The 21,434-nt window shown below is 57.8% G+C and overlaps 5 protein-coding genes across 5 annotated transcripts in view; 3 read left to right on the plus strand and 2 right to left on the minus strand.

Moving 5' to 3' along the window:
- VDAG_06759 (uncharacterized protein) overlaps positions 1–762 on the plus strand; it is a gene marked incomplete at both ends in the record, with an annotated part of 1,498 nt that extends 736 nt beyond the window's left edge. The window contains one exon of the mRNA XM_009659463.1: positions 189–762. Within this exon, the coding sequence (XP_009657758.1) occupies positions 189–762 (574 nt within the window). The remainder of the gene's footprint in view (positions 1–188) is intronic.
- A 1,208-nt stretch (positions 763–1,970) lies between these two features.
- On the plus strand, positions 1,971–4,271 carry VDAG_06760 (lipase; the record flags this gene model as incomplete). Its single annotated transcript, XM_009659464.1, has 1 exon — positions 1,971–4,271. The coding sequence occupies one exon, from the start codon at positions 1,971–1,973 to the stop codon at positions 4,269–4,271; it is 2,301 nt and encodes a 766-aa protein (XP_009657759.1).
- A 6,116-nt stretch (positions 4,272–10,387) lies between these two features.
- On the plus strand, positions 10,388–14,846 carry VDAG_06761 (ankyrin repeat protein; the record flags this gene model as incomplete). The annotated part of the gene is made up of 3 exons (XM_009659465.1): positions 10,388–11,017; positions 11,148–14,639; positions 14,694–14,846. 3 exons carry the CDS (start codon positions 10,388–10,390, stop codon positions 14,844–14,846), a joined length of 4,275 nt encoding a protein of 1,424 aa, XP_009657760.1.
- Positions 14,847–16,447: 1,601 nt separating this feature from the next.
- Positions 16,448–17,899, minus strand: VDAG_06762 (uncharacterized protein; the record flags this gene model as incomplete). The annotated part of the gene is made up of 1 exon (XM_009659466.1): positions 16,448–17,899. One exon carries the CDS (start codon positions 17,897–17,899, stop codon positions 16,448–16,450), a length of 1,452 nt encoding a protein of 483 aa, XP_009657761.1.
- A 1,576-nt stretch (positions 17,900–19,475) lies between these two features.
- On the minus strand, positions 19,476–21,193 carry VDAG_06763 (VeA protein; the record flags this gene model as incomplete). The annotated part of the gene is made up of 2 exons (XM_009659467.1): positions 19,476–20,977; positions 21,037–21,193. 2 exons carry the CDS (start codon positions 21,191–21,193, stop codon positions 19,476–19,478), a joined length of 1,659 nt encoding a protein of 552 aa, XP_009657762.1.
- Between the last annotated feature and the right edge of the window lie 241 nt (positions 21,194–21,434).

The raw sequence follows: 21,434 nt of genomic DNA on the forward strand, positions 1-21,434 counted from the left end.
AAAATAATATATTTTATCGACACACTCATTTCATCTCCGCTGCGCCGCCCCCGTCCCTACCGACCTTCCTCAGTAGTTCTAGACAGCGATGCGTATATATGGTTGTATATCTAATCCTCCAACTCTCCGTATTTTTCCCTCGGGAAGGTTAACTTACAAGACGTGGTCGACGTTACGCTCTGACACAGCCGCCAGCGGAGCGCCGAGGCCGCTGCCGTCGGCGGCGACGAGGCCGGCAGTCCCAAGAAGCACCACGCCGGGCGTGACCATGGGCATCAGCATGGCCACAGCCACAGCCACAGCCACAGCCACAGCCACAGCAGCGACGAGCAGGCGGTCCTGCTGCCTCGGATTGCCGACCTGACGAGCGTCAGGCCGGCGTACGCGCTCGTGTCGCCGCTGCAGGGCATCGCCAACCACCTGACGACCATGTCGTTCGTGCCGCCCTGGGCGCGGCACCGCGGCCACGAGTCGGCGTCGCCGTCGCCGGCGGCGGACGTCAACTGGATTGAAGACGCCGGGGAGGCGGCCGAGGCCAAGCTCGCGACGTGCCCGACGCTCGCCGTGTTTGGGGACCGAGACGGCTTCGTCGCCGTCGGCAAGCTGCGGGCGTGGGGCGCCCGGCTCGAGGCGAGGCCCGGGTCCAAGTTTCGCGGCGTCGAGGTCACGGGGGCGGGGCACACTTGGCAGGAGGAGGGGACGCTGTCTGCGCTGGTCGGGGCGGTGGACGAGTTTGCGCGGGGGCTGCTGAAGGCGACGTGATCGTGCCGTGCCCTCGGAGGGAGGCAGCGATATCTACCTATGACTAATGAGGATGACAATGTGTGGCTCAGAGGATGATGCAGGTGCAGCAGTCCAGTTGTGAGGAGCTTCCATGCATTGGCGCATGATGCACGAATATCAGCATCATGTCAAGAATCATCAAAAGTGTCTGTGATGGACACCCTGGATCGTATCCGCGTACAATCGCATGTTTGGTGCGTTCTGGTGACCTTGTCATCGGCCGGGATGACTGTACCTCACCGACAGCTTCAGACTGACGCAAACAGGTCTCGGCACATTCAGCTGCCAGATGCCAGATGCCAGATGCCAGATGCCAGATGCCAGATGCCAGATGCCAGATGCCAGATGCCAGATGCGAAATGCCAAACGTCAGCAACCAGCGATCAGCGATCATCGGGCTCGTCGTGTGTGGGGGGGGGGGGAGTTGGAGCGTGGGGCAGCCGAATCACTGGGGGGTTCGTTGGAGGCACCAGCCGCACTGAGCAGTCGGGTCGCTGGGATGAACATCACTGGATCACTGGAACAGCAGCAGGGGCGGCCCATTGGCTGGGCGAGACGAAAACCTGGGGGTCATCTGGCATGAAATGCCGGCGCGGATGGGGTGGGCAGATGCCCTGTGGGGTGCTTTGGAGGGGTCGCACAGCAGCAACGATGTGCCTTGCCTGGCTTGCCTGGCTTCCCTGTCTTTGCCTGGTGACCCGCAGAGGGCAAGCGCGAGGTCATGTTCACCTGCCCCGACCCCTGACAGGACTCGCCTGTCCGCCCGCGGCCTTAGCTCCGTGCACACCGACATCTCTCGCGACCTCATGACATGTGCTTAGCTTAGGTTTAAGGCACCTGCCTACCATAAAGGTACCTTACCTTCAAAGCCGGCCCCTCCTGCCCTTCACCCTTAACCTGATCTGACCACCATCTGTCCTTCCTGCCTGAATCTTCCTCGACTACCAGCACTCTTCGTAAGGTACCTTACCTACAGTAATTAATCCAAGGATTTCTCCCCTCTTCTTCCTCACGAGCATCCGACACTCCTACAGCCTGCCATCAAACACGTCCTTGACTCCCAACCTCGGCCCCTCCCACATTCTTTGCTGCACGCCTCTGGGGATGAGACTGCTTCTGAGCCACGTCGCAACCTCGTCCCGTTGCTCGCGCCTTCGTCCTCGTTCTCTGCAGCGCCCTCCTCGACCATGAAGGACGTCTTGCTGAATCATGTCCACCCTACAACAAATAACCCTGCCCTCCGTGGGAAGAAGCACGCGGCCGCCGCCAGACAACCACCCGAGCACCTCGCCCTCGACACCCTCTCGCGTGCCTTGAAATCTGCAAACGCCTACGTGCAGTCTTGGCGAGATGGCTTGACGCAACAAGAGCGCGCGCACCGTTCCAAAGTCGAGGAGCGCCGCCAGATCCTCTGCTTGCGCATGCAGAACGCAGAGTCCAGAACCCAATGGCAGGATGCCGCTGAGGAACTCGACCTGCTTGAGCGCAACGACCAGTGGAAGCTGCAACTCGACCCTTCGACACCCGACTACAACCCCCAGCTGATCGAGGCCCGCCTCAAGGATCTCGACGACGCTCGCGTCAACTGCGATGTGCGTGCCATGCTCTACCTCGTGCGCACTGCCCTCGCCCGCGATCTCGGCGGCATGGGCAACGTCGACCTCTACCGACACTCGTACGTCGGCACAAAGCACCTGATTGAGCGCTACGTCGCCTCCGCCTTGCAGACCATCGAGGCCCTCGTCGACATGAGCCACCGCGCGCTCCCTGACGGCCTCTCGCAGCGCGACATCCTCGAGAACGTGTTGCTCGCGCGCCAGAGTTTCGGCCGTAGCGCTCTCCTGCTCAGCGGCGGTGCTACCTTTGGCATGGCGCACATTGGTGTGCTCAAGGCCCTGTTCGAGGTGAAGCTGCTGCCGCGCATCATCTCTGGCGCCTCGGCCGGCTCCATCGTCTGTGCCGTCATGTGCACACGAACGGATGAGGAGATTCCCGACGTCATCCGAGCATTCCCCTACGGCGATCTCAACGTCTTTGATGGTCTCGAGAAGCCCGACACCGTTCTCGATCATATTCGCAGGCTCCTGACCGAGGGCAGTTGGTCAGATATCTCTCATCTCACCCGCGTCATGCGCGACTTGCTCGGCGACATGACCTTCCAGGAAGCCTACAACCGCACGCGGCGCATCCTTAACATTTGCGTGTCCACCGAGTCCATCTACGAACTGCCGCGCCTGCTCAACTATGTCACGGCTCCCAACGTCATGATCTGGTCGGCCGTCGCCGCCTCATGCTCCGTGCCACTGGTCTTCAGTGCCGCTCCCTTGCTCGTCAAGGTTCCCGACACGGGTGCCCACATGCCCTGGAACCCGACGCCGCAAAGATGGATCGACGGCTCCGTCGATAACGACTTGCCCATGACGCGCCTCGCCGAAATGTTCAACGTCAATCACTTCATCGTCTCCCAAGTCAACCCGCATGTCGTTCCCTTCCTCGCCAAAGATGATCGGCTCGATCCCACGACGCCGCACCTCCGCCGTCAGGCCAACAACGCGGCCACATCCACAGCCGCCAAAGACGGCGCCGACTGGGTTTATACCATGACCGCGCTCGCCAAAGACGAGGCTCTGCATAGGCTGCAGTTCCTCGCCGAGATTGGTTTCTTTCCCAACCTCGCCACCAAGCTTCGAAGCGTCCTCAGCCAGAAGTACTCGGGCGACATCAATATTCTTCCCGAGATCAGCATGAATGAGCTGCCCGGCCTTCTCAGCAACCCTACCAGCGATTTCATGATACGTGTGTGCCTTCTCGGCGAGCGGGCTACATGGCCAAAGCTCAGCAGGATAAGAGACCGATGTGCCATTGAGCTGGGCCTCGATCATGCCGTCCACCGTCTGCGAGCCCGCGTGGTCTTCTCCGCCAGCCAGGTCGACCTGCGCCGCCTCGCCACCGGCCTGGTCGTGCCCCCACCTTGGCCTTTCCACGCGCTCCCTACCCGCCAGGGCGACAGTCAGACGCTGTCTCTCGACGTGTATACGGGCGTCGCCCAGAAACCCCCTCGCCAACGCCGGTCCTCGGGCAGCAGCCTCCAGCTCTTGGCGCACCACCGTCGCATGATGCTGGAAAACGTTCTCACGGACGAAGAGACGGAGGAGGAGGAGCGGCTCGAGATGCGCGCGCGGCACGGCGGCGGCGGCAGCACATCCCCCGTGCTCGTGCGCAAGCCGAGGCTCAAGCGCTCAGCCAAGAGCCAGAGCTACTTCAACACGGCGTTGCTGCGGTCTGCGGCGGCGGGTGAGGTCCGAAATGATCGGGTCTTGGAGAAGAGCTTCGACTTTGGAACGGCACCGACACCGCCCGGCCGCCAGCGATCGCCCACCGAGGAGGTCGAGACGTCGGAAGTGCAGAGCTGGTCCGAGGCCGGCGGGAGTGACGAGACCGTGTCAGACGTCGAGCCATATGAGAGCATGGGGGAAGCAGCCCGATAAGAAGGAGATTGGGCATGTGCGAAGAGAACAAGGGAGCCAGGACGGGGGCCTGTGGGATTGACTAGTAGAAGGGCTGGGGAGCTCAGAGGAAGAAGGTAGGGCCGTTGATGATGATGTTTTGCACTCGGAGTGGATGTCGTAGCACGGGCACCCCCTGCCTCGTCCGGGTTGCGGTTTTCTTTTTGTGGCCATGCGCGGCGTTGGGTAGCATTTGGGATATCAAGCTGGGTGAGGCTGGGCATTGGATCGCATGCATTTACAGGAGGTTGAGCAGTCGCTTGGACCGGGGGTGAGGAGCTAGGTCGAGTGTGCCGTGTGAGGTGTTTTGTCTAGACCAGCATGGTCGTTCTGGTCAGTTGAACGGCAGTGATCACCCGAGAAGGTGCAATTGAGTCAGTCTTGAAAGAGTTGAACGTAGGCTTGGTCTGCAGTGTAAAGCCATGTTCTTGCTAGTCAAACCAGGGGACCCTCACAGCCAAACCCGCCATGATGGCGCCTGGTGAAACCAGTCTGGGCTGTGCGAAGCTGTGAATGAGTTCACCGCACCAAAGTTTGCAGGTCAAGGGCGTTAGCACGTAGAACGAATCACCCAGACGGCCAGCCACGATGGTAATCTAAACATCTCGGACAGGAGTAATTAGCCTGTGTAGCGGGTATGGCCTGCTCTCAAGCATCCGTACACTACCAGACGCTCCGACTGCATGCGGCGTCGTCCACACGACCATGGATGATTCGAGGATATCTCGAATACTCCGGAATCAGAACCTTGACGGATTAAGAGGCGCAACTTTCGCCCCTGGTTCTCCCTTTTTCGCCCGTGCGCGCATGTGTGCTGCGAATGCTCCGTCACGCGTCCTCCATCGCCTCGTGACGAGTATGAATCGCATGACGAATGCACAAAGGATACACAGCACAATAGCAAAGCATGACTGCAACAGTCATCTATCTACCTATATCAAGTCACGGAATAGAGAGCTTTTGGGTAACACAACACCCCCCCCCTCTCTCCTCCGTCGGCATCGTTGAAAAGCCGCGAGATAAACCAATTGCGAGTTACCCGTCTGTCCTTGCCGTTTCATCTCTTTGTTTACCGCATGCACGCCGATTACGGCGCATTCTTATCTGATAATCATTGGAGAGATGGAAATCAACAAGAATTGCCGAGAAGCCAGCAGAGATCGCATAAGTGATGGGGGTTCAAAGTTGGTTGTTGTATTGGTTAAAAAGAGAAGTCGAGAAATGGATATCTGGTGAACCCTCAATACTGCATGCCCTCGCCCGACGCATACCCTCATTTTATTGCATATCCCATCCTGTTCTCCCAATTGGTCTGAGGACTCTGTATACGAGCACGAAACAACGTATTGGTCTTGACAGATTTCATTTTCAAGAAGCTTACAGTCAAATGGTTGACTCACAGTAAATACAACCGTAAGGGCGAATCATCTGCTACCGTTGACGACCTGCATTTCGATTTCGCAGACCGTGCATCAGGGGCCCCCGCTTCAGTCAGCTTGATCAACAATTCGCCCGGAGATGTCGAGGTTCTTGAAGCATACGATCAAGTCATGATGACGTTAGGCAAGGCATTCATTTCTTGATCATTCAGCACAACGCTGTGAGATGCCACTTAGAGGGGAGTCCACCAGAAGCCAAGGCCTCCAATTGCAAGAACACAGGGACATTGGCCATGGACTGCCAGCCCGCCTGCCTCGTGTCGCATGGGCCTTGGCTACATACCTAGGCTTGCTAGGTAGGTACTTGAATTCATTGCCAGCCCCCCTCTCCCGTCAAAACCAATCAGACCACACGTGCAGGCGCATCGTGGCTTGCCGAGCAAAGGTAGGCAGCAACCAGACATGTGCCAAGTCGCACACGGGGTCGCGGAACGCCAGCTAGGAAAAAATAACACCCAACTGTCATCTGTCTGTGCGTCTCTCAACAGTTCCAGAGCAGCCTTTCTGGGCAATGCATTCGCAATACAGAAGACGCGGTGATTGTGCCACTTATGCGCCAAGCCCCCTCATTTGACTTGACGGCCTATATGGCTGGTGGATGTTGAGCGGATAGGGCCCGGTGGCCCGCGTCATTGGAGACTAGACATGGCAGGCAGACGGTCTCTCTACCTTCCCGTGGCGCTCTAGCATCCTCGGGTCCGGCGGCAATGAGATAGCGTCACTGGCCAGGGCGATGGCAGGGTCGAAATCTAGATCCCCATCTCATCAGAATGTCTCTTTGCGGGGGAGTTGAGGTAGCACTTGGTCGTCCAAAGGAAGGCTGACTTGAAGCCTCCTCCCTCAGGTCCACATTCCCCTTCGCCTAAGGTATCATAGGGTGCATTGCTTGTCAGTACCTTGATGACCCTTTGCAAGCCGAAGAGAACGACATTGACTGGACAACCCAATCAGGTTGAGACAGGCTCAGCTCAGGCCTCCAGAAGTCTCAACGCCAACAAAACAATATAGAAAAAAAAAAGCAGAACACAGTACCCTACGTCACGGAAAGCAAAAAGCAGACGAGCGCTGGGGGCTCTCTTGCGTACCCTGTGCCTGTGGAGAAGGAAGTCAGAGCATCCGGCATTCGGTTGACCGGACGGCGGAATACGTCGAGATCGGCGGTGCGGGGCCGCAGATGACGGGGCCGACATGATGGGATATAGTTGCTCGGCGCCAAGTAACATGGCGACAAGGAGAAAACAAGAACATAACGCTTCATCATGGTGTCATTGGCCACAATGGCCTTCTCACTGCCTTGTCACTGACAGTTGCCCGATTCGAAAGTGGCTGCAGGGCAAGGCACCGCGACTATGCTAAGCGGACACTACTATCAGATGCAGGCCGAGTGGGATACGAGGTTCTAGACTGGGTGATGTAGCAGAGGGCGGGCCTCTTGGTCCTGATGCAAGAAGGGGGCGGGGGAGGTGGGCGCTGGTCTGGGAGAGACAATGGCGACAGAGCGAGAGAGGAATGCGGCCACGGTCTAGGATTTGTCTGTGTAACGAGCCTGATCTGTGCTAGCAGGGGAGATTTTCGGTCTGGACGTCGAGCCTGAGACTTTCGGGGTCGTACACGCGCAAGACACATACTCAGCGAGGTAACTCTGAATTCGCGTCAAAAGGTAAGACACAATGTGTATGGTCCGAAGAACAGGCTAGTCAGTGGTCGAGCTGCAACAGCTTGCCAGCCGGAGGAGCCTCTCGCATTCCTCCACATACCCCCGTTCACAGACAGCATCTTCAGTATCGGTTGTGGGGGTCGTCACTGATCAATCCACCGGATGCAGGGCAGCTCCGACGTCCTCGACGCCCTCAGCGACGCCAGATGGCAAACTATTGCCCATTGGTACCTACTCGGAAGGAGGGCCCGAGTTCTCTCTATTGCCTGGAGTTCAACATACACAGATTCGCAACCAGTCAACATGTACCTCGGTGTATTCAAGGGCACGAACGCTCAAGACCACGATTTGAGGCGAAAGAAAGAGGGGGTAGAGGCAAGAGACGGACGAGGCCGGCGAGGAGCGTTGCGCCGACAGGACGCCTGTTCCTGGCGGCAGCATGACGGGAGCCCTATCACGGAGACGGAGGTGCGATGGTGGCTGGAGTGTGTGCTGCAGGTCGTACACCATCGGAGGTGGGACGAGGCCGTTTTCCGCCGATGATGGGCCTAGCAGCGGCCCGGAAAGGTGTACTGTTGCTGGCAGGGCAGGGCAGGGCTTTGGGGCGGGTGGAAAGGGTACAGGGTCGGGCATATTCCAACGTCTGGGTACCACGAGAGTTTCTGATTGCGATAGCGGCGATGGAAGATGGAGCAAGCAAACGAGATGGCGCTGTCCATCGCAACAAGAACGGTGCAGAGCCTAGCAGGGCCCATTTGCTGCAAAGGCAAGGCGTGGCTGATCTCAATCTCTGATATTCAGGCGGAGGAAGAGGCGATGGATGGCTTGTGGATGATCAGGGGTTTGTCCCGTAATCGTTGAATCGATGAAAAGAATCAGGATTGGGTCTTGTGTACTGCAACGTGTGCACAGTGGTTGATAGACATGGATGGATGAGCGAGGTTACTGGTGTTGGATATCTGTTGAGACTGTTTGTAAGCATGGACGAGTTGATGGGCGAACGAGGGTGATCCCTAGGCAGCCGAAATACAAAACCCTCCGTGTCCTGCAGAATTGAGGCTCAAACGGGTTAACGTTGGGAAGTGCGTGAAGGTGGGGTATGTAAGTATGTAGGTGTGAGTGTGTGTGAAGCATTGGTTTGGCAGGGAATGAAGACGAAGAGGAGCGGACAGCAGGTTCTTTCAGCTACCTCGTACCTACCTTACCTACCTACGTAGGTACCTAGCTGCTAGGTAGGTCGGTCGGTAGGTACGGGTAGGTTCATGTCCAGAAGGAAGGGAATGGTGAGTCAGGCCAGTGGCACCGTGTCCAGGCCCTCTTCCGGCCCAGATGGCTGGAATCTGCACTGTACATAGACACCCGATGACACTGTATCAACGACGTGTTGATGGCAGGACCGACCGCCACGCGTCTCTTAGCATCGAATCTGTTGGAGGGGCGCCACACAAATACAAAGCACATGATTGGCTTTGGAAATCTCAACAGCATGAGGACGAATCAGATGGCGTAGAAACCAACCCTGTGCCAATTGAGGAGATTTACCTCCCACTTGCTTCGCTCAGCCACCTCGGGTGTACAGGAAATAATTTGCCAGACGCAAATGCAGGCGCAGGCGCAGGCGCAGGCGCAAGCATAGGTACAGACAGACAGATGCAACTGCACGCTACCTTTGTGGCTCCACCTACCATGGGTAATCCGGTTCCCCTAGCGTCAAGTTCCACCGTCACGACCAGGCTCACCTCCATTCTCAATCCAGCGAAAGTTGTTGCCAGTATCCTTCGTTTCCCCAGCCCCAGCCCAGCTCTTTCCCTAGCGCTTGCCATCCCTCCCACTGAGCCCCTCAAGGGCTATACCACGCAGGCAAGCAGTCAGTCAGGCAAGTCAGGCAGGCAGGCAGACATATTCGGAATGACCACCTGGACAGAGTGTGTTATGATGACCAGCTAATCTGGCCTTATGGCAAAATGGCCCACACTTTTGTATCTGGGACAGCGAGCAGCAGACCTGAGGATTCGCCATTCTTTGACCTGATTCTGTCGAGCACGTCTTGACTCTTCTGTGCCCTGAATCCAAATCTGAAAGGATCAATTTCTTCCCAATTGCTGGCGACCCTTGCCCAGCCCTGCAACAGACAGGCCTTCTGAGACATCTATAACCGCTTGTCGCCCTCCAATACGGCTTTTTTCACTGACCTTCACCGTCTTGACTCGCAACGCCCCTTGGCCCTCTGGAGGACAGCGAGCGCACCAAGCCAGGTACCACGCACCAACGTTCCAGCCGCCATTGACCACGAGCGACGCCGCACTCGTGGTCGACAATCCCTCAGAATCCACCCAGGACGACAGCCTTGGCCTTGAATGTTATTCCTGCCAGCATCTACCTACCTAGGTAGGGCAGCTGCTCGACTCTTTCTTCAGTTCGTTTCATCCTACCGGGTTCACGCTCCCTGCGTCAGATCAGCTCAAGGCCACGCGTGAAGCCCAGCCTTGAGAATCAATCCCCCAAAACTGTCAACACTGTGGGACGTCCCCGCTCTTTTGCCCAGCCAGCCTGCCAGTCCAGCGCATCCCAGTGCAGCCCAGCCAGCGGGCGTCTTTTTGGTCGCTCATCTCTGAGGGTCTCTCTCCCATACCCCTACACACAGACGCTCTCCCAACTCTCTCGCACAGAGTGCGAGACTAGATGTGAACCACTCAATCCGCGAACATCACCTGGCTGTTCTCCACAAGAAGCCCCCCCCCCCCCCCCCCCCCCCAACCCTGGACGCTTCGACACAGCACTCTCGCTGAGCCTTCCTCACCCCGACCGCGACCGACTTCTCCTGTCAATCAATCACCTCCCCTCCAATTTATCACCACCACAACACCACCACTTTCGACGCGATTACGATCCTTCGACAGCCTGACAAGCCGCCCCATCGATCCTCATTGTCGCTCCTGGCTATGACGGATGCCGGTGCCGGTGCCGGTGCCGGTGCCAGCCCTTTTATCGCTGGCACAGACATGTCTGCAACGGGCGATTTCAGCGATCTCTTCGATTACGACGACGACACAATAGCCGCCGCCGCCGCCGCCGCCGTAACGAGCCCCTTTCACCAGAGCCTCGATTTGTCCAAAGATCAATCGCTCAGCGGCTTCAATCCACAAGCCCTGCACAACCCCACGACGGCATCCTCGACACTCGGCGCCCGCGACATTGCTGCCGCCGAATCTCCTGACTCGTTGAACGATTCTTTTCGCGACTCCTCCTCCGATTCGGGCTCTTCAAAGAGAACAGGCAGCTCAGCATCCGGAAAGATTGCTCTGACCGCCGGCGACATTATAATGACCGATGGAAATGATATCAAAAAGGAGTGGAACTCAGCTTCCTTTTCCAAAGGCTCTGACGATGGCACGTTTATCTTTGGCTCCAACATGCCCTCGTCTGTCATGGGTGACAACTTCGATTTACCCACCGACGACAACTTCATGAACGATTCTTTCGACTTTGAGAGTGCGTCGAGCAGCCCCGAGGCAGCCAACAATGCCGCAACGAACCTTGCGTCCCCCGACATGCCCACCATGACGGCACACATTCCTCACAACAGCCAAACCCCCAGCAAATCAAAGAGCCAGGCACCCAGGAAAAAATCTGTGAGTTGAATAGCTCTGTTGATGTGTTTTTGCTCTGTGTGGTGGTGGCCGGCATCGCCAATAACCTGGCAGAGATCTCTCCGTTCACAGTCCAATCACTCTACGAACGTTGAGCCTAACCAATCGCTAGCAATTCCCCCTCACACAACCCATGCATGGACTGCACATGTCTGCTTCCCGCGAGGTATCTCCTCTGTCACAAAACGTCGCCAGCCAGCAAGCCTCGCCTTCAAACTTCTTCAATAACTCCCCCTCGCCAACCAACCAACCCGACTTCTCCAATCATGTCGCCGCCGCCGTCGGCCACCCATTCTGGCCTCAAGTCGATGGCGGCCATGCCATGCCCCCGGGTTTCCCGATGATGCAACAGTTCCACCCTCAGCTGATGCAGCAGATGTTGTTTGCTCAGGGAGGGTTTAACCCCATGCCGTACCACTGCAAGCTCATCATTCACCCAACACCGACCAAGTCGCGAGTTGAGACGCAGATCCCTATCAAGATGACTCTTCTCGGAGCGCCACCAGGTGTCAAGCGGCTGCACCTGCCCACGCACACAATATCAAAGCCGAAACTGCTGGCCAAGTCACCCTCTGAACGATCGCCCGATATGCTTGAACTCTACACTCAATTGGTCTGCACCAGCGCCATGCTCGTCGGAGATAACAAGCAACGGGCATTCAAGCGGGCTGCTGCCGCCTCTCATCCACATCCTTCGCTCAACGAAAGGTCTGCCAGCGAAGACAGTAACGAGGAGGACAAGCCACAAAACGGTGGCGAGGTACGCATCTGCCAGGGTTGCATCACGCGAGAGCGCAAGCGTGCCGGACGAAAGAAGATTAAGAAGGTGGAAGAAGAGGAAATGTGGAAGAAGGATGAGAATCGACGAGTGATCGTCTTCAACACAAATGAGATTAAGGAATGGCAACCGCCCAGTGCCACCCCTGCAGACCCCGCGGTTGCAGGCCCGCCAGAACCTCAGTATCCTGCAGGAGCCCTGCAAGTGGACGCTCCGATGCGTATCGCCTGCTATTGTCGACATCACGCCGAGAAGATGGGGTTCCGGGTTGTCTTCACCATCAAAGACTGGCAGGATCGTGTCGTGGCGCAGGAGATGTCTCATTCCATCATGATTACGGACGATCACAAGACACATCCGGTACCGCAGACCCTCAACGCCATCGGTTCTCAGGGTGAGGAGAACTCGGTTGTGCCAATGGTCAACGCCCCGCTCGAAACGAGCCCCCTGTCAACGCCTGCTCCCTTTCGGGTATCGCAGTCGAGTTCAGATCTGCAAAGTTTGAGGCGGAATGGTTCAACTCAATTACCTGGGCCTCCTCCACTTCCTGCGCCCCCACCAGTCGTCAAACACCAGACGCCGCCGGCTTCTGCGCCCAGCGTCCCTGCCCTTTCAAGACCTGCATCTCCGTCCTTGTCCAACATGGGACCTGCCTCGAAGAAGCGAAAGGCGGGCGGGCCCCGAGTGCCGATGGAAATGGCCATGACAAGACTCGACACCTCGCCCCCGCCCGGGACACAACCATCTGCAAGCCAGGCGCCAGCCACTGCGCCAGCTTCTACATCGCCCTTCACACCTAACCTGGGACTCAACCTCCAGATGCCGGACAACATGTTCGCACAGACCGGCGCCGTGCAGAATGTCCCTCCGCCTTTCGCCACCGGCCCGACGACGCCCAACAACATCAGCGATCAAAACATGTTTCGCAACGCCGCGCGGTCGGCCAGCATGGACAACCTTGCCATGACCATGTTCTCTGCGCCCACCTCGGCGCACCCCAGCCGTGCGCCGAGTCCCAATTCTCTGAGGCAAAGCCTCGGTGGTGTGCCGCAAACACCCATGGCGCATGGCCTGATCAATGGCATGACCTTCCTTCCCGGCAGTCAGAGCCAAAGCCGACCACAACCGACCATCCATAAGATTATTCCAGGGGAGGGGCCCAAGATGGGTGGTATCGAGGTGACCATTCTTGGTGGTGGATTCTTCCAAGGGCTGGACGTGTACTTTGGCGAGCACAAGGCTACGACGACAACCTTCTGGGGCGAGTCCTCATTGGTCTGTCTCTTGCCTCCGGCGTCGAGGCCTGGCATTGTTCCCGTTTCCCTCAAGCAATCCCAGGCACAGTCGCCGCCGTTCAAGCCGAACCCCAATCAGGTCTTCCGATACACCGACGACGAAGAAGCACAGCTCGCCAGGATGATGATTGGCATGATCTCACAAAAGATGACGGGTCAACTTCTGGACGTGAGGGAGCTTGCGCAACGAATCATGGGCCCCCAGGACATGGATTGGTCCAGCATGGGCGGCGGATCCTCTTCAGGCGGCGGCTTCGGTGGTGGCAACACGTACAGCACGAGTACTGAGTCGCAGCTGCTTAAGTGCCTGGAACTGATTGATCTCGATGACAGTGCCAGGATGCCTCGTCTCGATCTCAGGAGGAATACGGGCCAGGCCATGCTTCATTTCGGATGCTCGCTTGGTTATCACCGCTTTGTTGCAGGTCTCCTCGCGCGCGGCGCCAACCCCGATCTCCGCGACAAGGGCGGCTTTACACCGATGCACATGGCCGCCATCAACGACCACGAGGCTATTGTCCGGCGACTGATGCAGGCTGGCGCAGACCCCACAATCAGAAGCTTGTCTGGGCTTCGGCCCGCTGATGTTGCTCGCTCGCGCAAGGTCATCGAACACATCCGCCGTTGCGAGCGTCACGTTCGTTCTCGTAGTGGAGGTTCTCTACACAGCCGAGCCAGCAGTGCCGCCTCTTTGCGATCTCTCTGGGACCCACACGCTGTGTCGGAAGAGTCTGACGACCCTGGCGATGGAGAGGAGAGCCCCGAGTACTCCTCTGGTGATTTTGAATCGGAAGACGAGGCTGAGGATAATTGGCTCAATATGCGCCGATCAAGCACACACGCATATGGAGCACCGACTGAAAGAGACAGTTTGTCAGAGGAACGAGATGAGCTGCAACGAGTGCCGGGCTCACCGACCACGGCCCTGGCAGCAGCGGTGCGAGATCAGGTATCGGCGCAGCTTCACCAGTTTCAGCAGGCGATGGCTATGCACTTCCCCAACATGTCGCAGATGCCAAACCTGCCTCAAATGCCCAACTTCCCGCGAATGTCCATGCTACCAGACTACCAACAGTACCTGCACCAGCACCCGCTCATGGGTCGGATGACATCCTTCATGGAGGGCATGTCGGGCTCTCGGCCTGGATCAGCTGGTGACGAAACGCCAAAGGCCATGGATGGCAAATGGTGGGACTTCTCGTCGCTTCTTAACAACAACAACAACACGGCCTCCCCGCCTGCCTACACAGAACTGTACCCGCAAGACGCCCTTGATAAGAAGCAGGCCTCCGCTGCGGGGGCTGCCGCCGAGGCGGAAGCTGACGCGAAATGTGCCAAGCTGTTCGACACGGCGACCGCTGAGGCCATCGAGGAAACGAGCGAGGCCGCCACGAGCGAAGCGCCTGTCCCCAAGGCACTCATGATTGGCCGGAAGAAGGCCATGACGAAGGAGCAACAGCAGGACTTCCTGCGGGCTCATGCCGCCAAATTCAAGGGCATCCGCAGCGACAAGAACCTCTGGTTTATCTGGGTATGTAATGATGCTGAACTAAAATAACAAAGGAAGAACGCTAACAAGTATCAGATTCCGCTTCTGACAGTGCTACTGGCTTCCATGCTGTACATCCGCTTCCCCGAACATTTCGCCACGGCGTGGTCCATGATTCGTTCGGTGCCCGCGCAGCAGGTCCCTGAGGCCGCCCGCAACCTCCGGGACCGCGTCGTTGAGGTGCTCTGATTGATCGAGTTTGACGGCATGAAATCTTTTTTAACGACCATTTGCTACATATACCTCTCCGACCGTCCGCTGGCCCAACAGTCCAGCTGGGCATCGATTTGAACGACATTCTCTTTTGACTAGACTGGTGTAACAACAACCAGCACCAAACACTTGCTAGGCGTCTTCACATGCTCAACGTTTTTATTCGACAGTCCACCGCTCTTCTCTTCATTCTTCCGTCTTGTCGGGTCACCCTTTGATCCCCTGCTCCTGAAATTTCCCTGGCTACCTGGCTGGGGTCTCGCGCAGGGATCCGGGTTGAGCCTGGCAGGAACGGGCGATCGAGGGAAGGCGACGTCACGGGGACGAGGGTCCTTTCCCCTCCCGCCTCCACCTTTCTTTACTTTTTAAACAATCATTCTTTCTACACGTGCGCGGAAACAGGGCTGGGATTGGGGTTACAAGCAGCGCCGGGGGCGACTTCTTATCGAGGTGTACTTAACGATCAGGGTGCTCTTCCATGTCGGAGTACATATTATATAGTCTCTCTTGCCGTTTTGTGTTCTTTTTCCAACCTCTTTTTTTCTTCTTCTCTCCTCGTCGCTCTGCGTGTCAAGAGGAGGACGGAGACACCAAGCGACTTTTGACGTTGCGAATCCAGATTTCAATGAGACATGATTTTGGTGATGGAAGACGTGCCCCCGTATTTGACTTTTGTCTCGGTCTGCCGTGATGTTCGCCGTCGTGTACACTATGGGACTGGCACGGTCCAGGGCCTAAACGCCCGCAGAGCTGGAGAGTCGGACATCCGCGCAGGCATCGGGCCAAAGTCCTCGACATGAAGCCAGAAAGACGCAGTCAGTCGGAAAGCGGCGAGTCCCTGCCGCAGTCGATACATCTCCGTGCATTGATCCAGCCGGAAGCAGAGCCATGGGGCAGCTTGCCGTCGTCGAGTATGAAGACACGGCCTGTCTGCCATTGACCCAGACGCCATGGGCTTAACCGAAGCGTTTTCGTGTAGGCGGACGTCAAAGTCAGTTCACACCTTGACACTGCATGCAAAAACGAGCAAACCCATCCGAGTCACGGCCTCGACTTCAAGAAGCTCAAGGGACATGGCAGAAGCACAGCACTGCCACAACACAGAAACGAAGCAGCCATAGAACGTGTTCATCATTCATACAGAGGGCTCCGAGAACCGAAGCCAGGAAAGATGCCTCGGCCAGCGATACCCGTACCTTTCTTTACTCAAGCGAAACGGAGAAGAAAGGGGGGAAAACCAATAAACCAAACAAGTACCGGGAGCCATTCCATTCATGCTCAAGAATCGATGCGTAAGAAACGAGGCTGGCCCGTCCAGCCTCCTACAGCGCAGCCCTGTCCGGTCCGAAAAACTCCGCTCCTTTTTCCAAATGCCGCGCCGTCCTAGAACCCAACCGAGAGGGGAAAGAAATGGGAGGTGTATCATACAATTCGTGTGTTCGTATCCGTTGTTCCATGGTTGTTTTCTTCGTGACCGAGTGCGTGAACGTGTCATGTGTCGTCATGTGTCGGAAAAGTCATGTGCGCATCGTGCCCGCAAACACACCCCGGGCTGCACCGCTCCGGACTGGCTAGTTCTACCAGCGTCGACGTCCCTGGATGGGTTGCGGGATCCTGTTCTCGGCACCCTCGCCAAAAGCGCTCCCAGGCCGCGACTTAAACTGATCGGGAATGCGCGGGACGACGGGAATCCCCCGGTTCGCGTCCGGGCGGATACGCAGTCCAGCGGTGGCAGCAGTGTCCTCCGAGCGCGATGATGGGTGGGACCAGCGCATGGCTTCTGCGAAGGAGCCGCCTCCCTGCCCATCACTCGACGAGGCGAAGGACGGGGCACCGGAGTCGATGCTCATGCGTGAAGAAGCGTCCACGGGTATGGGGTTCGAGATGGCCGACTTGGAGATCTGACGCTTCGCAAGGCGGTTCGTCTCGCGCCTCGAAGAGGAGCTGAAAGTGCGGCGCGTGTTGATGCCAAAGGGCGCCGGAGGTGGGGGCATGTTGGTCGAAGAGGAGACGGGGCCCTGATGAGAGCGCTTTGGGCGCAGGCGGTGGAGGGGTAATTCGTTGCCAATGCGCGAAGCAGACTTGCGTAGCTTCTTGAAGGAAGAGGAGTCGTCGTTGTCATCGTCCTGGGAGTGATTGCGCTTCGTGCCGCGCGAGGGCGACGCATTGGCCGAAAGAGGCCATTGCTCTTGCTCCTGCTGTTGCTGCTGTTCCTGGTGCGCAGCCATGCGTGATGCGAACGAGGCTCCAAGAGGGGGCTGGACGGAAGCAGAGGTCGAGGGAGCAGACACTCTTGGTGCAGCGCCAGGCGGTGGCTGACGTGTGGACTGGATGGCGTGCGAAGCGAAGAAGCCGTTCTGCATGAGTTGCTCATAGTTCCTAGTGATTTCCTCTCGGCTGGGCATCTTGCCATCGCTACCCATGTCGAGACTTGGGAAAGCAGCCATGCCTGCGGGTGTGGTTGTCTTGGAGTCGAGGCTTACGGGTCTCTTAGTCCCGTTGGCGTTCCTGTCTCTCGAGAAGCTGAGCTTTTCCTTCAATCCGCCCCAAAAGCCCTTCTTGCCGCTGGTGCCAATGAAACTACCGGCCGCGCTGGCAGGTCGCTGGTCATCTTGGTTGTGGGCCTGCTGTTGCTGCTGCTGCTGCTGCTGCTGGACAGAGCTAGCGAGGGCCGACGCGGCGCCGTGTCGGCCAGGATAGTCGAGGCGGATACGACGCTCAAAATCAGCTTCGGTGCCAATGAAGCTCAGAGGTGGGACAGCCGAGGCACGGTCATTCATAGAACCCTCTTGGAAGCGCGAGCCAGCCTTAGTGGGCGATCGCGGCGCCGAGCCCGAGCCGGAGCTTGAACTGGAGTCATGCGACTTGTCTGCTCTGTTGAGGGGCTTCTTCGGGGAGAAGACGGGGTGGGAGTTGAGGGGGCCCGGTCGGGACCGGTCGGGTTGCGCCATGGTTGTGTGATGCTGGCGATCGTAGTGGCGGCGATGACGAAACTGGAAGGAACTGATCAGCTTGAACGGCGGAGGCATTGTAGACATGGTGCAGCGTTGAACAGAGAAAGCAAGAGAAGAACAGGTAGCCCGCATGAGAAAGATCGTGCCCGCAAAAACAACATTGAAGTAATCAATGTACTGAGAGGGCATACCTATAAGCAGCTGTTTTGTTTACTCGCAAGCTGGCGGTCGCATTGACGATGGATCGCGCCCAAGCTTCTTCCCCCACTTCAAAGCGAATCGAAGAATGCTGATGGGACCTGCGTGAGAAACGCAAGAGCAACAAGTAAATGCTGGCGGGTAAGGGAATGGATGAGGGGAGGAAAAAGAAGACGAAGACCAGAAGAGTGGTTTCGTCGTATCGTGCGTGTTGTGTCTTGTCTGGAGAAGGGGGGAGCGCGACAAAGAGCAACAACACACGGCGGTTTCTCCTTCTCCTTGTCCTTCGTGGGGTTGCTGGAGTTTGTTGCTTCTCCTGCCCGTTAGCGGTCAGACCGTTGCGGTAGCGGCAGGAACGACGCGGTCCAGGGGAGGGGAGAGGGGAGAGGGGCTTGAGGGGGCACTTGACAAGCCAAGTCGTTGCTCCGGTCGACGCGCTTGGACAAAACAGTCAGGATCGACCCAGGAACGCGTCCCGCACACTATGCTTCATCAGGTCGCCAACCCACGTGACCAGTGTTCATGTTCACTCTCCTTATCTCTCTCCCTTGCAGCACGTGTCTCTGCACCGCGAAGTCCACATGCACCTTTCAGGGGCTCTTGGGGCTGTTCTGGGGGGAGAGGGGAAACAGCTCGTTCGCCCTCATCTTACCTGCATGGCCCCAGATGCACTACTCAACCCATCACATCTTGCACCCGAGACAACCCCCCTTCCCCCACTTAGGTAGGTAGGTACCTTACCTACCTGTAGAAGGCCACGAGAACACTGTTGTTTCTTTACAATGACGCCACACACACATCGTGGGAATCGCATGTCATATATCATCATACCCGTGGAAACCGCATGTTTAAAGTTCATTCATGTTCCGAATGCATTGCGCAGCGCAACCAAAACAACCAGTACACACGAGCAAAGACAGACCCTACCATGCCCATAGCAAGTACACCCAGAAACCCTCGAAGACTGAGGCCATGTATAGCCCGCCTCGTGTCCTCGACTCCGCTGTAACCCCAATCTGAATCTCCGCAAGCACACTTCTCATGATGCTTGATCTGAAAATGCCTGCGGCGGCCATGGGCTGCCCTCTTCCCCGCCGCCTTCGGCCCCGACATAGGAAAACCAACCATGGTATACGAATGGCCTCAAGTGAGGCTTTTGCCAAGGGAAACGCAAGGAAATTTGGAAGCGGATAGAAAGGAAGGGTAAAGAGGGCGGCGTGGGTATGTGAAGAAGAATAAAACTAGACCAACATGAGAAAACTCCGCGTGCGTTGCTGGATATCCCTCTCGGGGATCGAGTATATACATCGTAGCCGACTCGTGAGAAAATACGTGCAAGGAGCGTTGCATCGTCGCCGTGAGCTATGGCCTATGTGACCCTCCGCTCCGGCGACCCGGCACGCGCGACTCGTCGCGTGCTGCATCACAAGGTGTCGCATCACAAGGTGCTGCATCATTTTGTGAAAATAGGCGTGTACTTGAACGCCATGATGCCGCTGGCACGCTTGTAGTACATCTTGTCCGGATCCTCGTGCGGGTCGTGGTCCGCGCTGCCCGGTTGCTGGTGGTTGTCAGGCGGGCGCTGTCCGTCGCGCAGCGCGCTCTGCTGATTCTCGACAAACGTATCGGCGTATCCACGCTTGGAGCCGGCGTGAGCCAACGGTGCGACTACCTGTGGCACAGGCGAGGCCGGCTCGATGACGTTTGACATCAGAGCTGACTTCACGAGGCTGCCCAGACCGGACGGTCCAGGAATACGACCAGAGAGGATAGGCGGCAGTGTGAAAGTCTCGGGGATGGGTGTTCTGGGCGTATCCCGCTTCGTGGCGATGTGGGTCAGCGAGTCTCTCCTCGACTCCGCGGCCCTCGGCAGTTCCTGTTTGTAGACGGAATCCCTCCTGTAGTCCATCTCGTGCGAGGCAAACTGGGCGTGAGAGGGTGAAGGGGGCACGAAAGCTGAGGGGCGGCGGTCGTACGCGTCCCGGGGCGTAGTGGGTGTGGTGCCGGATGAGCTGTACGCGTGCGGTGCCGGGCGCGACTGGTAGCCGAATCCAGCGGGCGGAGCGGTGGCGTACGGCGAAGGCTGTCCGCTGTGGTAACCAGATGTGGGCGAAACGGGAGGCGGTTGAGAGGCGGTTTGAATGTGGTGTGGTGCGTAGCCGTTGCTGGATGCGTCAGAGCCGTAGCGGGAGTGGGCAATGGGGACGGTAATGGGGGCCGGTGGCGGCGGTGGGGGCGCTGGATAGGCATCCATCTCGGAAGGGCGGCGTTCAGACACGGCCGAATATGGGGCACGCTGTTCACTGCTGTTGCTCACGGATCGACCACGCATCTGATCCTTGCGAATGTCGGGCGTCTGTGTCCTCCTGCTACGGGCGGCCTCCTCCTCCTTCTCGTAGTCACCGCCGGAAGGCTTTCCGTCGCGGCGCCTCATACGCACATCGCGGCGGATGCGAACCCTGCATCCCTGCTCGGAAATGGTACGGCTCAGCGTGGTGCTGGACGTGAGGCCAGGGAACTTCTTCGCGCTGAAGACAACAAAGGGCGCAGACTGGACCTTCATGCGGAGGTAGAATCCGGGGGTAGAGTCGTCGTCCACGGGGTCGGCGTCCTGATCCATCTCATCCTTGAGCTCTTCGTATAGACTGAATCCGAGGACGTAGCGGCCTTCGTGACGGACTGACAGGTCAGGGAACAAGAAATAGCCAGCCTCAGCAGGGCGGTCGAGGTATGCCATGCCAGATACGGGGGCGCCAGTCAGGACCGGAGGCGTCGTGGCAGCCGGCGTCTGGACGCGACCATTGGCGATGGGGCGAGCATGCTGCAAGTCAACGTAGACGAAGAAGTTGGCGTTGTAGCCGAGAGTGATGTCCTTGCTGTCCTCGAGGGTAGGGCCCTCGAGAACGCGAAGCTGAACAACGGGTGGCGGGTCGACAGGTCGACGGTCGGCGGCGGCTGGATTGCCCCTGTCAGCGGCCAAGTTCATTCAACAACGCACCGAATGTCCAACTTACACTTCTGTCCGGAGCCACAGGCTCTCGCGCGCTCGGGCTGTTGGAGGCAGGTCAATTCATAATGAAGTCGTCGACCGCCCTTGGTGTTGCGGGTGTGAACTGAACGAGTGGCATCGGAGGGACTGTCGTCGGCGGCAACCATGGTGGTGGCGGACATGGTGTCTGGCGTCAGAATGTGGTGAGAAGTGTCGGATCGTTCGTTGGGGAGACGGGAGTTGGTCGTTGGCAAACCTACGAGGGGACCGTGTCAGACGAAGCGAGAAACGAAGCGAGGAACGAAACGAGAGCCGATACCGACGACTTGGGTCGAGGCAACGGTCTGGATTGGAGAGTTGGGAGAGAGCCCGTGGGGACGGTTTTCACGCCACGTCAAGCAAGAGGCGTCGCTCTCCCAAGTG

The sequence above is a fragment of the Verticillium dahliae genome, genomic scaffold (genome assembly GCF_000150675.1).
Source record: "Verticillium dahliae VdLs.17 supercont1.14 genomic scaffold, whole genome shotgun sequence".
Taxonomy (NCBI): Eukaryota; Fungi; Ascomycota; class Sordariomycetes; order Glomerellales; family Plectosphaerellaceae; genus Verticillium; species Verticillium dahliae.